At 39.6% G+C, this 20,125-nt stretch overlaps 1 protein-coding gene across 11 annotated transcripts in view; it reads right to left on the bottom strand.

Annotated features, from left to right (window-relative positions):
* The window catches only part of LOC144680734 (intersectin-2-like), a 217,153-nt gene that overhangs the window by 10,031 nt on the left and 186,997 nt on the right, over positions 1-20,125 (bottom strand). For 10 of the 11 annotated variants that reach the window (XM_078542045.1, XM_078542041.1, XM_078542042.1 and 7 more), the window contains 6 exons: positions 16,605-16,703; positions 15,083-15,250; positions 11,525-11,740; positions 4,731-4,852; positions 951-1,033; positions 32-115 (listed from right to left, as the gene is read on the bottom strand). In XM_078542045.1, the coding sequence (XP_078398171.1) occupies positions 32-115; positions 951-1,033; positions 4,731-4,852; positions 11,525-11,740; positions 15,083-15,250; positions 16,605-16,703 (772 nt within the window). Of the gene's footprint in view, positions 1-31; positions 116-950; positions 1,034-4,730; positions 4,853-11,524; positions 11,741-15,082; positions 15,251-16,604; positions 16,704-19,845; positions 19,876-20,125 lie in introns of those variants that run through there. The other variant, XM_078542043.1, reaches the window with a different exon arrangement.

Here is a 20,125-nt window from a genome sequence, read left to right on the forward strand (position 1 = left end):
AGCCAAAACAATGTTAATTATTGCACTCTACCATTTGCCCTGCAGGGTTTCAGTTCTGTTGCCTCAATAATGCTCACGAGAAGTCGCCCTATTCCACTTGTCTTCTGTGAGCGTGCTATAAGACAAAAAGCAAGGTGTGTAGAAAGACAGTTTTCAAAACAAATTAGAATACCAAACTGCTGCAGTAGTAGAAAGGGGTTAATCAGTCCACTGCATCATTGTTTAATTTTATGTCACAGATTAGAAAGGTAAAGGGGGGTCCCAATGATTCACCACATGGAAAATCTATCACAGCCAAGCATCAGGTAGAGGTGGAAGTTGAGGCCTGGTACTTCCTCACTGGGACTGAGGAAAACTGAAGTGCAAGATATTTTAATAATTCTCATGCAGCAACTATTCTAGCTACAGGAAGAAGGTTATCTCATAGAAACATATGAATTAGGAGCGGGGGTAGGTCATTCGGTTCCTCGAGCCTGCTCCGTCATTTGATAAGATCATGGCTGATCTGAATTTGGCCTCTACTTTCCTGATATTTCCCTATGCCCTTTGACTCCCTTGTCAATCAAGAATATGTCGAACTCAGCCTTGAATGTATTCAATGACCCAGCCTCCACTGCTCCCGAGAAAGAGAATTCCACAGACTAACAACCCTCAGAGAAAAAAATTCTCATCTTCATCTTAAAATTGAGACCCATTATTTTTAAACTTTGGCCCCTGATTCTAGACTTCCCCCACAAGGGGAAACATCCTCTCAGCATTCAGCCTGTCAAGGCCCCTCAAGATCTTATATATTTTAATAAGATCACCTCTTGTTCTTCTAAACTCGAATGGATACAGGCCTAACCTGTCCATCCTAACCTTTTTGTGTCCTTAGTTGGGGAATTATAGCAAGATTTTAAAGGGGAAGTGGGCTAAATGGCATTATAAGCAGATTATTTTTAGATGTATACCTTGATAAGCTTTTTCACGTTTCCCTTTCTCGGTTTCTATATAGTGTTCTGATGCTGCTTTAATCTTCTGAACCCAGGCTGTCCTGTTGGAGAGTGAAGGAAAGACAGCTCACTGAGATTTTAAAAATATTGGTCAAACTTGTTCATATACACTAGCCTTTATTTTGATATAAGACAAAGTTGGAGATACAAAAATAACATTAATCCCTAAAAAGAAATAGCAACATATTTCTTGGAAACATCTAAAAGTATTTCACACTTTTGAATTATTTCTACATTTCGATTGTTGTGCATATGACAATTCGTTTGCTCACAGCAATGAGGTGAATGATTAGCTGATCTATTTTAATGATGTATATCACTGCGGGATGAACATTTGTCAGGACACTGGGTGAACCAAAATAGGAGGGGCAAGTGGAATTAGAGGATTTAAATACCACAGTGCTACAGGAATAAATGACACCAGAACTACCAGGGTGTTCCAGTAAACATGAACAACTTTAGTTTCTTAGCCATTTTAACTGACAACAAATCCCCTATGTTCATCATGCACATGCAATTGAGTAACATCAGATGAATTAAGGTGACAAATTACAATGGACCCCACATTTTACAAACTACTGCTATTTAAAATAACTTTTAATGTGGCAAATTGTTTTTTGCTCAAATACTATAACACAAACTTTTTTCACAATTAGAATTCAAGGACTTATCAGTCAGGCTAACAAGTCTTAAAGTGACTGTGCAATGCATTTTCACCTACTGATTTCATCTGTTCCACTGCACATGGAGAATAATAAAAGAGCAAAGCAGATAGGACATCGCGAAGTACCAGTTTTTCCCAGTCTGGCTAACAGCACACACAATTAATTCTAAGGAATTAAACCAACCAGCCAGCACATGGCTCACCACAGAGTCCAAGACAACAAGCTGCACATGTTCAAATACAACGGCAAAATGCAAATGAATGGCAACCCGAAAAACAGGTTGGATCATGCAACAGCAATGAAAGGATCAGACAGCAGCCTCCTGGTCACCATGGCACACCTGATGCAACAAATCAGCAGTGTTACTGTTCAGAGAAATCACTTGTAATCATTTCCATAGCAATCATAGAAATTGCAGCCATTCATCCTTTTGTCAGTGTTGGGTCTTCAATTAGAATTGTCTATTCTAAACCCCTTTCACTTCTCTTTTGAAATTATCTGTCTTCCTAATTAAATATGTTTCCAATTCCATTTTAAATGTTGTTAGAGTCTCTGCTTCAACACTCATAGTAAACTCCGTGTTCTAATAACCTAATGTGCATTTTTTGGCCACATTTCCTCATCATTCCTCTAGTGATAATGTTCATTTTGTGTCCATTTTCCAGTTATCCAAGTAGCCTTTGAAGTTCCATTTCATTTCTTCTGTGACATTTAATTGGCAACTCTAACCTAATTGTTGCTCTCTCCTTTCCAATTTCAACCTTAGTTCCTGCTGCAGGCTGCTGTTGAAAACCAGGTACCTGGAAAGAGGCCAATAGCTAGGTGCAACCAGTCTGTCTCAGTATTTACCTTTCACTCGAGCAATACCAGCTATTGCCAGATATTTTGATAAGTGTGTATAACTCCAACATGCATTCGTGTCCATAGCAACAGGTCAAGCAGCTTAGGAACAACGGTAACAGCAAAGAGCCAAAATAGAGGAAACATCAGAAATGAAACCAGTTTAATCTTCTCTCTGTGCTAAAGTCCATCTTCTCATCCCACTGCATTGACAATGTAATTAATCACCCTTTTATTTGGTGCAAAGAATGAGGACAGTTGGAAATTTCATCCATCTAATGCATCTATTAAATTAAGAACTGCCCATCCCTGCAGTTTCCATTCACTATTGGTTTTATAATGGAAAATAAATAAATACAAGCTTTTGGAGTCCTTCAATCATTCTGCCTGCACCTTCTTTATTTATGCTATTGTATGTAGCTTTGTCTTTTGTTTTGCTATCATGCCTTTTCCATTTTTTCTTTCTTCACACTCCGTCCATCCGCCACCCCCCCCTCGCCTTTCCACTGTTCTATTATTCCTCTTCACTCTTTCTCTGATTTCATTTCACTACCTGTATTTACTCCCAGCTTTACCATTCACCATCACCTTCTAATATATCTTGATATTATGACGCAGTCCTTACTTGCTGCCTCCACCTCAAGACTGGTCATTCACTAACTGAGGTACATAGACTGCTTTCGCTATTCTAGCATTAAGTTTATTCCAGCAAGTTTATTTCATAAAGATTTTAAATATATTTTTTCATTGTATTTTGTAAACTTCTACAACATGAACTTCCCACATAAATAACACAATTGTACATTGTTTATTTATATTCTGGAAAAGTTTCAAAAAATTTATGCCTGAAACCTACTACATCCAACCAATAGATGGATGGAGATTTTTAATGGAGACACCGTTTGCGTTAACTTGTGAAAGGAGGTAGTAATTAGGTGAAATAAAAACAGAAAACGCTGGAAATACTCAGAAGATCAGGCACCATCTTTAGAGAGAAACAGATAACATTTCATGTCAATGATCTTGATCAGATCAAAGATTTTTTATTTCAGATTTCCAACTTCCACAATATTCTGCTTTTACATTAGTAATTAGGTAGCTATGCTTAAGGTTGCTAAGAGATCCAAAAACAATTTTGGAGTTTGCTGAGTTTTGAAGTGTTTTATGGCCCAGTCCTTTTCTTCAAGAATAAAATCTGTTTGACTTTTGGTTTCATATGACAGGGCAATCACAGTGGTTAAGGAGTAATCTTAACAGTGCGTACATTATTGATTGCAGCTTGTAAGTAGCTGCAATTATGTCATTTAACAGCATTGAAAACAAACTTGTATTCACAGGTTGTGACAGGAATCGTATCCTTTTCACTTTACAGATCTAGGGAACCATAACAAAGGCTCCAAATTTCCTCGCATGGAGCATTCTGACAAACCACCATGTTGTCTGGGAAGATACAGAACAAGCCAAGGCAAGAAGGAAATACTTCCTCATGAATGATTATAGTGTGGCACTTTTACTGGAATTTAGGAATATATCTGTACATAATTAAAAACAAATTTTAAAATGTCAACCATAAAATATGATTTTGATATCTATAGGGAGAGATTTTTGTCTTTGTGACAGAATTAAAACTGGGTTTATCCTCAAGGAATGATAAATGGTTAACTTGCATTAAATGGCAGTTATTGAAATAAGGTTTATGGCTAACACTTCAATTGAACAAAAGTATTTAAATTAGGAATAAGTACAGAATGTGGCCCAAAAGCCTATTTGATTGAGTAGATCCATAACTGTTCCTGCAAGAGAATAATAGTAATTGTGCAGTTTGTGCTTGGGACTAATGTTACTCTGTACTCAATTATAAGAGCTGTGCAAGAGGATCTGGGAGCAACTAACATCCATTTTGCTTTTATCCATTTCTCTTTCTCTCTGCTCTACTTTTCATGATATTCCAGCTGAGATAAATACTCCCTTATATTAGGAATCACAATGCAAACACATATTCTTTCATTGCAGAGATACTGCTAGTACAGTAGCATGGTACACTTGAGGCCTGTTCTAACAAGTGACGTTTCAAAGAAGTGACCATTCTATTAGGAACAAGGGTTACATCCAGTATGTTAATTTGTGCAATAGGTAAGTTCCATTTGGTAGTGCTGCAGTTGCTTAGACCTATGAATAAGAACTTGCTAACAATAATACAATATGCATTATTAAACAGATTGATGCTACTCACCTCTCATTTAAAGATTCCACTCTGAGTGTGTACACTCTATCAATGTGTGAAATGTGAAAGACTGGATCATCACTTGATGGATCAGTTGGCAGTTTCACAAGAACTTCATTCAAGAAAATAGGCTAAAGAAATCAGAAATAGAGAATGAGAGTTAATATTCTCACTCATTGCAGATCTCATAGAGTTAGCAATCCTGACTGTGAAACCCTAAAGAGTAAACTTCACAGAATTGTTACCAGCCAACATTTGTGAGCAACACAAGCTCAAGAAAGTTGAGCATCCTGGAAAAGCTTCTCTGTGAAATCTTACCCCACAGCAGTGAAGGACTGGGCTGTTATTTTAGGGAGTCCATGATGGGCAAGATCCCTTGGAATGATATCGCGGAACGACTGACTTGAATGAAAATCGTAGAGAAAAAATAGCAGTGTGGCTTAGCACAGTGTTTTGGCCTTTCCTTCGGTCTCTCTCAACTTAACTTGCATATGACCATACAAATTAGGAGTAGGAGTAGGCCATTCGGCCCCTCGAACCTGCTCAGCCATTCAATAAAATCATGGTTGAGGCATAGATTACAAAAGTAGGGAGTTCATGTTGGAGTTGTATAGAACTTTGGTGAGGCCACAGCTGGAGTATTGTGTGCAGTTCTGGTCGCCACATTATAAGAAGGATGTGATTGCACTGGAGGGGGTGCAGAGGAGATTCACCAGGATGTTGCCTGGGATGAAACATTTAAGTTATGAAGAGAGGTTGGATAGACTTGGGTTGCTTTTGTTGGAACAGAGAAGACTGAGGGGCGACCTGATCGAGGTGTACAAGATTATGAGGGGCATGGGCAGGGTGGTTAAGGAGCAGCTGTTCCCCTTAGTTGAAGGGTCAGTCACGATGGGACAGAAGTTTGAGGTGAGGGGCAGGAGGTTTATGGGGGATGTGAGGAAAAACTTTTTTACTCAGAGGGTGGTGACGGTCTGGAATGCACTGCCTGGGAGGGTGGTGGAGGCGGGTTGCCTCACATCCTTTAAAAAGTACCTGGATGAGCACTTGGCACGTCATAACATTCAAGCTATGGGCGAAGTGCTGGTAAATGGGATTAGGTAGGTAGGTCAGGTGTTTCTCACATGTCAGTGCAGACTCGATGGGCCGAAGGGCCTCTTCTGCACTGTGTGATTCTGTGATTTGGCTGTGGCTTCAACTCCACATTCCGCCTACACCAAATAATCTTTGATTCCTTATTAGTCAAGAAACTATCTACCTCTGCCTTAAAAATATTAAATGGCCCTGCCTCCACTGCTCTCTGGGGAAGCGATTTCCAAAAACTCATGCTCCTCTAAGAGAAAAAATTTCTTCTAATTTCCGTCTTAAATGGGAGACCCCTTATTTTTAAACTGTGTCCCCTAGTTCTAGTCTCTCCCACAAGGGGAAACCAGCCTTTCAGCATCTGTCCTGTCAAGTCTCCTCAGGATCTTACATGTTTCAAAAAGATCACCTCTCATTCTTCTAAACTCCAATGGATACAGGCCCAGCCCGTCCAAACTTCCCTCAAACAATAACCTATAGACGGGCTGGTCAGGTGGGCTGATCAGTGGCAAATGGAATTTAATCCGGATAAGTGTGAGGTGATGCACGTGGGCAGGACAAACAAGGCACGGGAATACACGATGAATGGTAGGACCCTGGGAAGTACCGAGGATCAGAGGGAGCTTGGTGTGCAAGTCCATCGGTCCCTTAAGGTAGCAGGACAGATAGATAAGGTGGTTAAGAAGGCATATGAGATACTTGCCTTTATTAGCCGAGGCATAGAATATAAGAGCAGGGAGGTTATACTGGAACTGTATGAAACGCTGGTTAGGCCACAGCTAGAGTATTGCGTGCAGTTCTGGAGTCTGCATTATTGGAAGGATGTGATTGCACCAGAGAGAGTGCAGAGGAGATTTACCAGAATGTTGCCTGGGCTGGAGAGTTTTAGTTATGAATAGAGATTGGATAGACTGGGGTTATTTTCCCTGGAGCAGGGGAGATTGAGGGGGGACATGATTGAGGTGTATAAAATTATAAGGGGCATAGATAGGGTAGACAGGAAGGAACTTTTCCTCTTGGTGGAGGGATCAATAAGCAGGGGGCATAGATTTAAGGTAAGGGGAAGGAGGTTTAGAGGGGATGTGAGGAAGAATTTTTTCACCCAGAGGGTGGTGGGAATCAGGAGCTCACTGCCTGAAAGGGTGGTAGAGGCAGAAACCCTCATAACATTTAAGAAGTATTTGGATGTGCACTTGCGATGCCATGGCATACAAGGCTATGGGCCTAATGCTGGAAGATGGGATTAGAATAGTTAGGTACTTGTTTGACCAGCGAAGACTCCATGGGCCGAAGGGCCTTTTTCGGTGCTGTAGACCTCTGTGACTCAATAACCCCACAGCCCTCAATCCCAGGCATCAACCAAGTGAGCATTCTCTGAAATGCTTCTAATACATTTATACCCTTTCTTAAATAAGGAGATGTACTCCAAATGTGGTCTACCAACGTACAACTGTAGCAAAATATCCCTACTTTTATGTTCCATTCCCCTTGCAAGAAACAACAACATTCCATTTGCCTTCCTAATCACTTGCTGTACCTGCATACTAACTTTTTCTGATTCATGTACTAGGACATCCAGATCCCTCTGTGCCTCAGAGTTCTGCAATCTCTCTCTATTTAAATAATATGCTGCTTTTCTATTCTTCCTGCCAAAGTGGGCAAGTTCACATTTTCCCACATATACTCCATCTGCCAAATTTTTGCCCACTCACTTAACCTATCAGTGTCCCTTCGCAGATTGCTTATGTCCTCTTCACAGCTTACTTTCCTACCTACCTTCGTGTTATTAGCAAAATTAGCAAACCTATATTCGGTTCCATCATCAAGTCATTGATATAAATTGTAAATAGTTGAGGCCCCCTGCACTGATCCTTGTGGCACTCCACTTGTCACAACTTGCCAACCTGAAAATGACCCACTTATGCCTACTTTCTGTTTCCTGTTAGCTAACCAATCCTCTATCCATGCTAATATGTTACTCCCTATAGCATGAGCCCTTATTTTGCATAGTAACCTCTGATGTGCACCTTGTCAAATGCCTTCTGGAAATCTGTGCATCCCTTTATCTATGTTGCTTGTTACTTCCTCAAAGAATTCAAATAAATTAGTCAAACATGATTTCCCTTTCATAAAAACAAATTGACTCTGCCTGATTGCATTGAGATTTTCTAAGTGCCCCACTATAACCTCCTTAATAATAGATTCCAGCAATTCCCCATGACAGATGTTAAGCTAACTGGCCATTGGTTTCCTGCTTTATGTCTCCCTCTTTTCTTGAATAGAGGAGTCATGTTCACTATTTTCCAACCTAATGGGACCTTTCCAGAATCTAGGGAATTTTGGAAAATTAAAACCAATGCATCAACTATCTCAGCAGCCACTTCTTTTAAGACTCTAGGATGAAGTCCATCAGGACCCGGGGACTTGTCAGTTTTTAGGTCTAATAATCTTCTTCGTACCCTTTCCCTGCTGATTGTCATTGTTTTAAGTTCCTTCCTCCCTTTCACCTCCTGATTCACAATTATTTCCTCTACAGTGAAGAGAGGTGCTAAATATCTGTTGAATTCATCCACTATTTCCTTATTTTCCATTATCAGTTCCCCATTCTCACTCTCTAGAGGATCAATGTTCACTTTACTTACATTTTTCCTTATTAAATACCTGTAGAAACTCTTACTATCTGTTTTTATATTTCTAGCTGGCTTTCTCCCATTCTCTAATTTCTCCCTCCTTATTAATCTTTTAGTTATTCTTTGCTGTTCTTTATATTCTGTCCAATCTTCTGACCTGCAACTCATCTTTGTGGAATTATACACTTTTTCTTTCAATTTGATACTATTTTTAACTTCCTTGGTTAGCCACAGATAGTACGTCCTTCCCTTAGAGTATTCCTTTCTCACTGGAATGTATCTTTTCTGGGTATTCTGAAATATCTCCCTAGATGCTTGCTACTGCTTCTTTACTGACCTATCCCTTAACTGAATTTTCCAATTCATTTTAGCCGGCCCTATCTTCATGCTCCCATAATTGCCCTTAAATTTAAAACATTAGTCTTAGATCCACTCCTGTCTCACTCAAACTGAATGTGAAATTCAATCATATTGTGACCACTGTTACCTAGGGGTGCCTTCACTATGAGGTCATTAATTAATCCTATCTCATTACACATTACCAGATCTAGATTGGTGCTAGAACACGCTGCTCTAAGAAACAGCCCCAAAAACACTCTATGAACTCATCTTCCAGGCTACTTTTGCCAATCTGATTCGTCCAATCTATTTGTAGTTTAAATTCACCCATTATTATTGCCGTACCTTTCTCACAAGTGCCCATTATTTATTTCTGTATACCCCGTCCTACAGTGCGGTCGCTGTTAGGGGGCCTATAGACCATACCCACAAATGACTCTTAGCTTTACTATTTCTCATCTCTATCCAAACTGAGTCTTCGTCTTGATCTCCTGAACTAAGGTCACCTCTCTGTATCATACCAATGTATCCCTTAATTAACAGAGCTACTCCTCCACCTTTTCCTAGCTTCATGTCCTTCTTAAATGTCATGTACCCTTGAATATTCAAGTCCCAGTCCTTGTCAACATGCAGCCATGTCTCTGTAATGATCATCAGATCATATATATTTATTTCTATTTGTGCTGTCAATTCATCTGCTTTGTTATGAATGCTACATGTATTCAGATACAGAGCCTTTAGTTCTGTCTTTTTACTATTTTTGTAACCTCTAGCCTTATCTGCTGATGCACTCTTAGGTTTGTACCTTCCTGCCACGCTCTGATCATCGTTTCTCTTATTCCTACCTTGCTCTCTTGCCTTATCTTCTCTCATTAGTTTATCACATCTTCCCAAACTTGATCCCTTGTTCTCACTCTTTAGTTTAACTCCTCTCTTGCTCTAGTTATACGACTCGCTAGAACACTCATCCCAGCATGTTTCAGGTGAATTTCATCCCAATGTCCCACCTTTCCCAGTACTGGTGCCAGAGCCCCATGAATTGAAACCCATTACTCCCACACCAGTCTTTGGGCCATGCTTTTAACTCTCTAATCTGATTTACCCCATGCCAATTTGCTTGTGGCTCAGGTAGTAATCAAGGATTACTACCCTTGAGGTTCTCCTTTATAATTTATCTCCTAGCTGCTCATCTTCCCTCAGCAGAACCTCTTTCCTAATTCTACCTATGTCTTTGGTACATACGTGGACCACCACCACTGGATCCTCCCCTTCCCATTACAAGTTCTGCTCTAGCGCAGAGCACATGTCCCAAACCCTGGCACCAGACAGGCAACACAGCCATCTGGACTCCTGCTCTCAGCTGCAGAGAACTGTGTCTATCCCCCTGAATATACTGTCCTCAACTACCACTACATTCCCATTAACTCTTCCCACTTGAATGGCTTCCCATACCATGGTGCCATGGTCAGTTTGCTCATCCACCCCGCAGACACCAACTTAATCCACGCAGGCTGCAAGAACCTTGAACCTGCTGGACAATTACAAAGGCCGAGGCTCCTCCACTTCTACCATCTGGGTCCCCATACCGGCCTCACTTGCAATCACACCCTCCTGTCCCTGGCCACTGATCCAATTAGAAGACCCTATCCTAATTGTCTCCTGGTTCAAAGTATCCAGGTAACTTGCCCCTCCCAGGTGCATCGCAGTGTCTGCAGCTCGCCCTCCAGCTCAATCACTCGGAGAAGAAGCTCCTCAAACCACGGACACTTACTGCAGATGTATTTGCCCTCGCTCACACCAGCGTTCAGGAGCTCCCACATTGTGCAGTCACTACACATCACTTGCCCTACCATCTTTATTTGTGTTAATTAATTTATTTTCCTGAATTAATTTATAATTAATAAACACTGCAACTCCCAATAACCATTACGACTGCTAATAAACCTTCCTACAACTAATAAAAACTTACAATTACTAATAAATTACACAAGCTTTGAAGATGAACGAGGAAAAAATTCACCAAACAATTACTGGTCTGTTTTCCTGTGATGTCACACTTTGATTTCTCTTAGAACACGGTGGCTCCACTCTGAAGCCACAGACTGGACTGGATTCGATAGCTCTTCGAGGTGGTGGTGACTGCCTCCCTGTTCTTTTTTGCCCGCTCTACAACTCATTTGATTTTTCTGACTCAGTTTTTTTAAGTTTATGCTTTCTACCAAGTAGTTTTTAAAGCTACTGACATGGATTTTTTTAACAATTCTCTCACCCACACCATCCCTACTTCTGTGTCCATGGCAGGAAGAGTTCAGCTGTCTGGGTCCTAAGCTCTAGAAATCCCCCTGCCAAAATCTCTTTGTCTTTCTCCACCACCCTCCACTCCTTTAAGATACTCCTTCAAACCTACATCTTTGACCAAGCTGTAGGTCATCTGCCTAATATCTCCTTATGGGGCTCATGTCAAAATTTTGTTTGATAATGCTCCCATGAAGCACCTTGGAACGGTTTAGTACATTAGCAGTGATATATAAATACAAGCTGTTGTTCAAAGGTGGCTGACTCGTTTGGAAATGAAATCCAGCATGACTGAGTGTCTTTGGGAAAAAAGACACAAAGGAGAAAACACCCAAGGTTTGTTTATATCGCTGCTTGCCATCAATAAAACAGTGCTAACTCTAGGTATACAAGCCACATTTGAATCATGCATTTTAAGTTTACTTGTGATATCTATATTTATTCCTACCAACCTACCGTTTTGTACATTTTAAACAGTGAGTTACATTTGGAGCTGAAAAGTTTTTCAGAGCCTGATGAAATAAACGTCTGTTTTGCTATGTAGGTGAGCAGCAGGAAATCGTTGAAAAGGAAGCCATATAACTCTTTGTTGCTCTTTGTTTTGTAAAGTTTTCCACTATGCAGCAACTTGCGTGGTCCCAAGCAGTTTGTTATGGAGTTGAAAACAATGTGCTAAAAAACAAGTACACAATAATGTTAAATTAACCAACAAATTATAGCTATAGCAAAATGCAAGTCAGAAGATTTGGTGTTACTTACAGGCACCCTCCAGAAATTGAGCACTGGAAGCAAGCCGGAATTACTGAATAAATGAACGTGATTAGCTCTTAGTTGCTGAAAGCAGGAGTTCACTCAAATTTTCAGGTACAACTTTCTGAAATCCAGTACGGGACTCGATTTTAAATCTGCTGCTTTGTGATAGATCGACCTACATACCCATCTTCTCAGTGTATCTCTCAATGCCCTATCTCTCTAGAAACAGATCTGTCTATCCAACCCATTTTTACTTTCTACTTTGAATGTCCTTTCCTTTTAAATTCTTACCTTTTGTTCAAGGACTCAATGTACAGTCTTACCCGCTGGTATCTTCAGCACCTCCCCCTCCCCTACTTCCAATATAAAGTTGAGAAAGCAGGGATTGAGACTGATCATGATTTGACCTGTGAAACAGGGTTCCAGTGGTGGTATTGAGGATTAACTCTTCTCAATCCTTCAAACCTTTTGTAAAATGAGGTGATCACAGCATATGAAAGTAAGATTCACCACCGCCTTCTCAAGTGCAATTAGGGATAGGCAATAAATGCTGGCCTAGCCAGCTACGTCCACGTCCCATGAATGAATTTTTAAAAATTATGGAAAACAATTAGTGTGTTTGAGACATCCCAGAAATTGTATAATCATCAGTGAGGAGCTGTAGAGCAATTTTTAATAGAGAACTCTCAAACTCTCCAAGGAGATGGATGGGGCAAGTGGAGAGAGAAAAGGATGGTACACAGGATTGTGATCAGACAAAAATGGGGTTTGTGATTATTTCTCATTCTAAATACATAAAACATTTTGAAAACATCATAGTCAACAACAGTTTATAATCTAGCTATATTCACATTTTTCCAGAGTCTTCTACTGACAAAGTTCCAAAGATCATTCCTAACAGTTGCAACTCAGATAGCATTCCTGCAGAAAGGCAGGCAAAACAAATTTTTCTCAGATTCAATTAGAGAGGCAGTTGACACAGATCTGCAGTTTATGGAGCTTGTGAAACTCCATCTGGTGGTATAACATGGTCAAGGAAAACTCCTACTGATTACCACCTTCTGAGCTCCCTCAGCTGATGAATCAGTATACCTATATGTTAAACATCACTTGGAGAAAGTACTGAGGTTGGGAGACTTCAATGTCCATCACCAAGAGTGGCTCAGAAGCACAATTAATGACTGAGCTGGTTGAGATCTGAAGGACATATCTATCAAACGGGATCTGCCGCAGATGGCAGGGGAATTAACAAGAGGGAAAATCCTACCAGAACAGTCTCCTCAATCTACCTTCGCAGGTGCATCTGTCCATGACAGTATAGGTAGGAATGACCACCGCAGTTCTTGTGAAGACAGAGTTCCATCTTTACAATGAGCATACCCTCCATTGTTTAGAGTGGCACTACCACCATGCTAAATGGAATAGAATCAGAAAAAAGTGCAGGGGTATGGGAAAAAGGCAGAGCAATGGCACTAGGTCATAATGCTCATTTGGAGAGCTGGTGCAGATACAATGGGCTGAATGGCCTCCTTCTGTGCCATTAAAATTCTGTGATTCTGTGAACAGATCTAGCAGCTCAAAATTGGGCACCCATGCAGCACTGTGGGCCATCAGTAGCAGCAGAATTGTATTCAACCACAACCTGTAATCTCATGGTTCTTTTATCCCTCACTCTACCAGTACCATCAAGCTAAGGGATCAACTATAGTTCAATGAAGAGTGTTAGAGTGCATGCCAGGAGTAGAACCACGCATACTTAAAATGAGGTATCAACCTAGTGAAGCTACAACACAGTACTACTTGCATGTCAGACCTCAGACGCAGCATGTGATTGAGCTAAGCAATGCCACAACTAGTAAATCATATCAAAGCTCTGCAGTCCTGCTACATCCATCCGCGAATGGTGATGGACAATTAAACAACTAACAGGAGAAGAAGGCTCCACAAATAACCCCATCCTCAATGATATTCACACCTATAAACAATGACCAGAACAACTGTGCTAACAATGGATAGGCTGTTAGTCTCCAAGTCACAGTGAGGTGTTAGGATTGTCAGGTTTTGTAAATGTTTATACTTTAAACTGTCTATTTAATTCCAAAATAGAATGGAGTTGGGGGTCTAGAGGATAGCTAGTTAGCATTTACACCTGGATACAAGAACTATATGATTCATTTTGCCATGGAGATGGGCTTTGAGAGAGGAAGAGTCCTTGGGAAACCATTGTAGGATTGGGTTGCATGTTTCTCATTAAATATCACTGAACCTCACAGCAAGAATCCGAGAGAGAGAGAGAACAGAGAGACATAGGCAGCAAGTCTCTATTGTTTACCATGCAGGATGTGGGTGGGAGCTCATGCTTGGATTGAAAAGACCAAATTTGTGAGGGTGTAAACAAAGCTGGAAGATTTGCCTAGTTTAGGCTAGAGGGAGGGATCTCCAATTTGTCCTTTACTGTGAAAGTCAGCTCGGGGAGTAGAAGTTATCCAGCTGGAAAAGAAAAAGGAGCCCAGAATAGCTTTGGGCTGGTTCCTAGAGAATGAAGAGTCTACTTAAGGGACAGAGTAAAGTATAATAGTGGAGGGAGATCTTCAGTTGTTTTAAAGGTTAAATGGAGGATCTTTTCTACAGTTTAAAGTATAAGGTGCTAACTGAAATAGTGTTTAATCAATGTTGCTTTTAGTTTGTTTGCTACTGTAAAAATCTTAAAACTTGAAATCTTCTTGTGTGATCCTTTCAGTCATTCAGTGGAAGTTGAAATTTCTTTTTAAAGGTTATTGGTCTCCACAGTGATTGGAACAGGTGATGGTCCTATGTTGACTGGCAAAATTGAAATTTCAGGCACTTAACTTTGGAGGGGGTCGTGGTTTAGATGGAGGGGCTATTGTAAATCTGCTGACAAGGATTGGAAAGAAGGAACATTGGATGGTTCTTTCAGGAACTGGAATTCTTTGGTGTCACTCAGTGGCTTCAATGGAAGAATTGCAGGATGCCTGACAAATTCAGCTAAGGTACAAGTATTCCTGTTCACTGCAAAACACAATCGGAAGGTGGAGTGCTGAATAGGGGCAATCACTTGGAGGCACACTATTCTAATGAAGCTGAGAGGCAATCAGATTGAATTAATGAAATTTCTCTTTCAATTTCAGATGCGTTGAATGGCTTCAAATCCCTACCTGCCCCTATCAAGAAGGCTGATGGAATATTAAACTGATATTGATTATTTGCAGTAGGACACAGAAACAACTCGTACATCCTCACCTCTGCCAGACCATCACATTGAACGTGTGACTGAATCCACTCCAGCCTGTCGGAGTTTTCCTTCTCACGCACACCTTCGTTCACCTGGGAACAGAGTTCCTCTGCGCGCTCCAATGCCAACTTCAAATGGTTATGGTCTGCATGATTCTCTGGAGTGTTTTCCAAAATCTGCGGTTATTGTAAAATCAATAGAAATTAGGTCATGTTGTGGTCTGCTTTGCATAATCTTTCTTCTACCAATAATGTTTGCATTTATGTAATGCCTTATCACAATGAAACATTTCGGAAAGCTTTGTGCAATAAATTACATCTTTGAGTGTCAGATCTTCTAGTAAATATCCTTCTTTGATACTATAACACATCAAAGGTACAACTACCAGATTTTTTTTGTATTGATGTCCTTTTCTGAAGTAAGTTTTCCTAGAAATATTCCATAGAAATGACCCTTGTGTAATACTGTTGTCCGAAATGAACATGAATCTTCCTTGCTATTAATTTATTTTTTAGTTTGAAATATTGACTATCCAAACATCATTCTGTGAATCTTCCCTGGAGGAATCCTTAAAAAGCCCAAAAAGTTCTGTTAAACTATACATAGCATTTTCATGGAGTCAGAATATTGGTTTGACCCAAATATTTGTGTAATTTAAACGATCTGCTTAAGATGTCATTTGAAGAAAAATGTCACCTTCCGTACGTACATCAGCATTTCGATAGAATTAATAGAACATAAGCATTCTTATGAATATGAGAAGCCTAGTACGTACAATAAAGCAGTCGCTTTCTCTCTGATCTCAACTTATCTCCCTATATTTTCAACATACTGCTCAATCTCTTCTCTTCTCACACTGAACTGCCTCCTAAATCTATTTATATTATTCACTCCAATTTGATAACCTATTTCACAAGCATCTTCTGCATAAAAGTGGACTTCTCTTAAATTCCTAATGTATAAAGTTGTTGCTTTCTGGCACTTGGTTAGTTTGGATTCTGGGAAGATGTGTCTGTGATTTATCTCTCTAAGTTGCAGCTACTCAAGCTGGTTCTCTTATTTCAGGACAGAATAGTAAATCCACAAAAGCTGGGTCAACGATTCAGCCACTCAGATTTATTAGTGTAAACATTGGGAGCCAGCTCCTGAATGTAAACCTTCTAGAATCTGGACTAAGTGAATGCCAATATAAAGGTGATTTAACTTCTGACCTTCAGTTGAAGGTGGCTCTGCTGCTGAAGTCAAATAGAGTTATGGCAAGCAAAATTTCAGAACACAGGATATTCAGGCATGTTGTAATAAAAATCTTTTTTATTCACTTTGCAAAAATACCAATATAAGTGGAAACCAACAATTTATACTGTATGTGAAGAGAGTGCTAATTAGTTGGCAAGTGAACTCTTTTTTAACAGTGTTTAAATATATAAGTAGTTATAACAATGAATAAGTTTAAAAACATGGTATAACTGAAAGACTGACTCCTAATTTTATGCTGCAACATTAGGAACCATTTTAAAAGAATGCACTTACATTTTTAATAATAAGTGGATAACGTGTAATCCTCTGCATAGGCTTCAGTAAGAAGCTGGACAGTGGCATCCCTTTACATCGAGGATCAGAGGCCAATTTCTGTGGGAGAAAAAGTGCAAAAGTTATTGAAAATGATCAACACTCAAGTGTTTGGTTATAGTCATAAACTGCATATACTTAAATCAATATCTTTCAGATAAGAAAGAAGAATCTAAATCTCATTAACAGGCCCACTTTTTTCTTGGCATATAGAGATAATTTGGGCTTTGGTGTAGCGAACACAATTTCAAAAGGTAGGAGGTTTAGCAAACAGGAAGGACTATAAAATTTTTTTTTAAGAGGGTCAGAAATAGGTTAGTATTTTAGGGAGTAATCAAATTAATAGGATTACACATTCAATTTGAAAGACTCCAACAGGTGTAGATGAATGTAGAAACCTAGGACACAATATATAATTCCATAGAAGTGCAAGTGTAGATAGATAAAACCATTAAAAAGTCAATATCATTTTGGATTTTCTAAATTGAGACAGAGTAATGGCTCACAGAGGTGATGTTAAATGTGTATGAAACACTAGTTAAACCACAATTAAGAGTATGTCTAGAGTTTTCATTATAGAACGTACAAAAATGTGGAGATCTACTAGTCAATGCTATATAGTTGTTTTGCCCTTTTGCATCATGATGATGCACTATGCAAGGTTATTAAAGCCATATTGCACAGTATGGGTTGCCCATGATAGTGCCGGGTATGGAAAACTATAGCTTTAAGGAGAGACTTCAGAAACTGGGCCTATTTCTATTGGAACAGAGAAGGCTGATGAAATTAAATGGATGTTTTTGTAAATTATGAAGTGTTTGATTGAATAAATGGGAGTACTACTTTTTCCGGTTTGGGAGCCGGTGACAAGGGGTCACCATATAGAATTATTACTGAGAGAGGAAAGGGTGAAATTAGGGGATATCACTTCATAAAGGGTTGTCCGAACATCGAGTGTTTTAATACAGAAAATGGTAGTAGCAGAAACCTTTACATTACATCCAAAAATGGATAGCTACTCGAAATTAAGAAAGGTACTGGGATAGCATAAGGGAGAGGTTAGTTTTGGATTGTCATAGCTGGCACAGATACAATAGGCTGAATGTCTTTTCTTCTGTTCTGTGAACTTCTATGGTTTTATTAGGCATACATGTATTTAGAATAGGATGTTAGCACATTAGAACTGACTTGTGTCAAATTAATAATTGCCTTGTAAGCTTCCCTGATGAATGAGTGAGTTTGTGTAGTGCAAAGATGGGTTGTGAGTTCTTTGCTGAATTACCTCATCACAAGTCAATGCAGTGGTAGGGGTACTCATTACTGCCTGAGCATTCTTGGGCGACAGACAGGGACATGATGGGCAAATCAGCCAGGCTACCTGTAAAGTGCATGTGCGTGATGTTGAATGAAGACTGGATTCAGCTTGGCTGTAATGTCCCAATGCAAAAATAATGTCTGCTTGAGCATGATACTGGAAGATTGGTATTGGGCTGACAATAGCATAATGGTAATGCCACTGGAGTAATAATCCAGAGGCCCAGGCTAACGCCTTGGGGACATGGGTTCAAATCCCACCACGGCAGCTGGTGAAATTAGAATTCAATTTATTAATAAATCTGGAATTGAAAACTAGTCTCAGTAATGGTATCCATGAAACTATCGATTGTCATAAAAAACCCATCTTGTTCACTAATGTTCTTGAGGGAAGGAAATCGGCCATTCTTACCTGGTCTGGCCGACATGTGACTTCAGATCCACAGCAATGTGATTGACTCTGAACTGCCCTCTGAAATAGCCTAGCAAGCCACTCAGTTGTACCAAACAGGTACAGGATGGACTACAGTGGTTCAAGAAGGAGCCTTATCACCACTTTCTCAAGGGCAATAAGGGATGGGCAATAAATACTGGCCCTGCCAGCAATGCCCACATCCCATGAAAGAATAAAAAAAAAGATACAAAGGAACCAGTACTCAGCAAATAGTTGATGCCATTAGGAGGAGTGAGGAGGGAAAAAAACAAAAAGCTTGTCACTTTTTTCATGCAGTATATGCACAAATCATTAACTACAGTATTAGCTCTCATCACTTTACAAATGGTTGGAAAAATTATAAAGAGAATGCTCCCCTGGTGGTTCAATGGATTCAATGTATCATCTGTCATGAACACAGATGAGGAAGATCCCAAATTCAAGCCTTGGTCCATACTGAGATTACCGATCTCAGTCAGGTAGCAGCCTGAATGCCAGAATAAGCCACAGAACCCAAAGACAAATCCTGCTCCGGATCCTCATCTAGTAAAGTCTGATTGAAAATTTAGAGTGAAGATAAATTTTGGTATAATGACTCTGATGAGAAAACACCTCCACTAGGATCTTTCTTAAAATAATTAAACCAACTAATACAATAGTGTTTTTAATTTCAGCATCCATTGGAGACAATCCAAGATTTTAAGCTGTTTCTATTCTAGAATCACCAACATTGAGGAAACATTAGGAATGGAATTTGTACATGCATACAGTTGTAGTGGAGAAGGGCTTTGCCTTTTAAACTACAGTTACTCTGACCAGGTCTCTTTTTCTGAGATCCTCAACTATTATTCATCCTTTCACCTGTCCAGCAATATACCACTTTCCTGCTACACACCAGCCTATTATCTTACTTCAAATTCGCTGACTCCATGGCCTTAACATTCCTTACACCCAGTCCCAACTCTTGCTCTCAGAGTGAACAGACATCTTCATGTTACATTAATATTCAATGTTTAATTTTTTGTCTTCTCTGGTGGTTTAGCAAATTTGATTATACATAATTGTTATTTGAGTGGGTTCCAGAGGGTGCCCTCAGAACATTCATTGCAACCCAGCAAAAATTGACAACATTCATTTTATCATCAAAAATACCAGCAGAATTGATGCAGATTTATGTAATAATATCCAAGCTCTGCTTTGTCACTCTGGCAAGTAATAGTGGTTTTTCAGAAAACTTAAAACTTTTCGTGAATTTGAGTATTGCTGTGAAATAAGCCTCTATTTTTTCTTGCTTAACTTCTGTCCCTCAATCTCAACTTCTGAGTGTTTTAAACAGCAGGCATGGATAGAATAAGAAGGTTCTTCTTGGTTGGTCAACAATTTTAAAAGCCTCAAAGCTCACCTTGGTTGAATTTCCTTCACAATTAGTTGTTACCTTCACACTGAGTTTTACCATCATTTTCATCAGAACTAGCTTTGAACACACTGGGAAGGTAAGAATGCATCTCTGATAAACAAAGGACAGCTGGCAGCATGGATCTGATGAGAACATATAATCCTATCAGATAGGTAAATGCTATTCTTCAACTGAATGAAGTTCTAAATATTAATTTTTCCTCTACCAGTTTTAAGAACTGGATTTAAGAAAAACATAACAGGTTTCAATGCTCTAACGATTTCAGCTTCGTAAAACAGTATATATGGCTGCCATTATCACATCCAGTGAACTCAGTTT

This window comes from Cetorhinus maximus, chromosome 5 (genome assembly GCF_964194155.1).
Source record: "Cetorhinus maximus chromosome 5, sCetMax3.hap1.1, whole genome shotgun sequence".
Classification (NCBI taxonomy): Eukaryota; Metazoa; Chordata; class Chondrichthyes; order Lamniformes; family Cetorhinidae; genus Cetorhinus; species Cetorhinus maximus.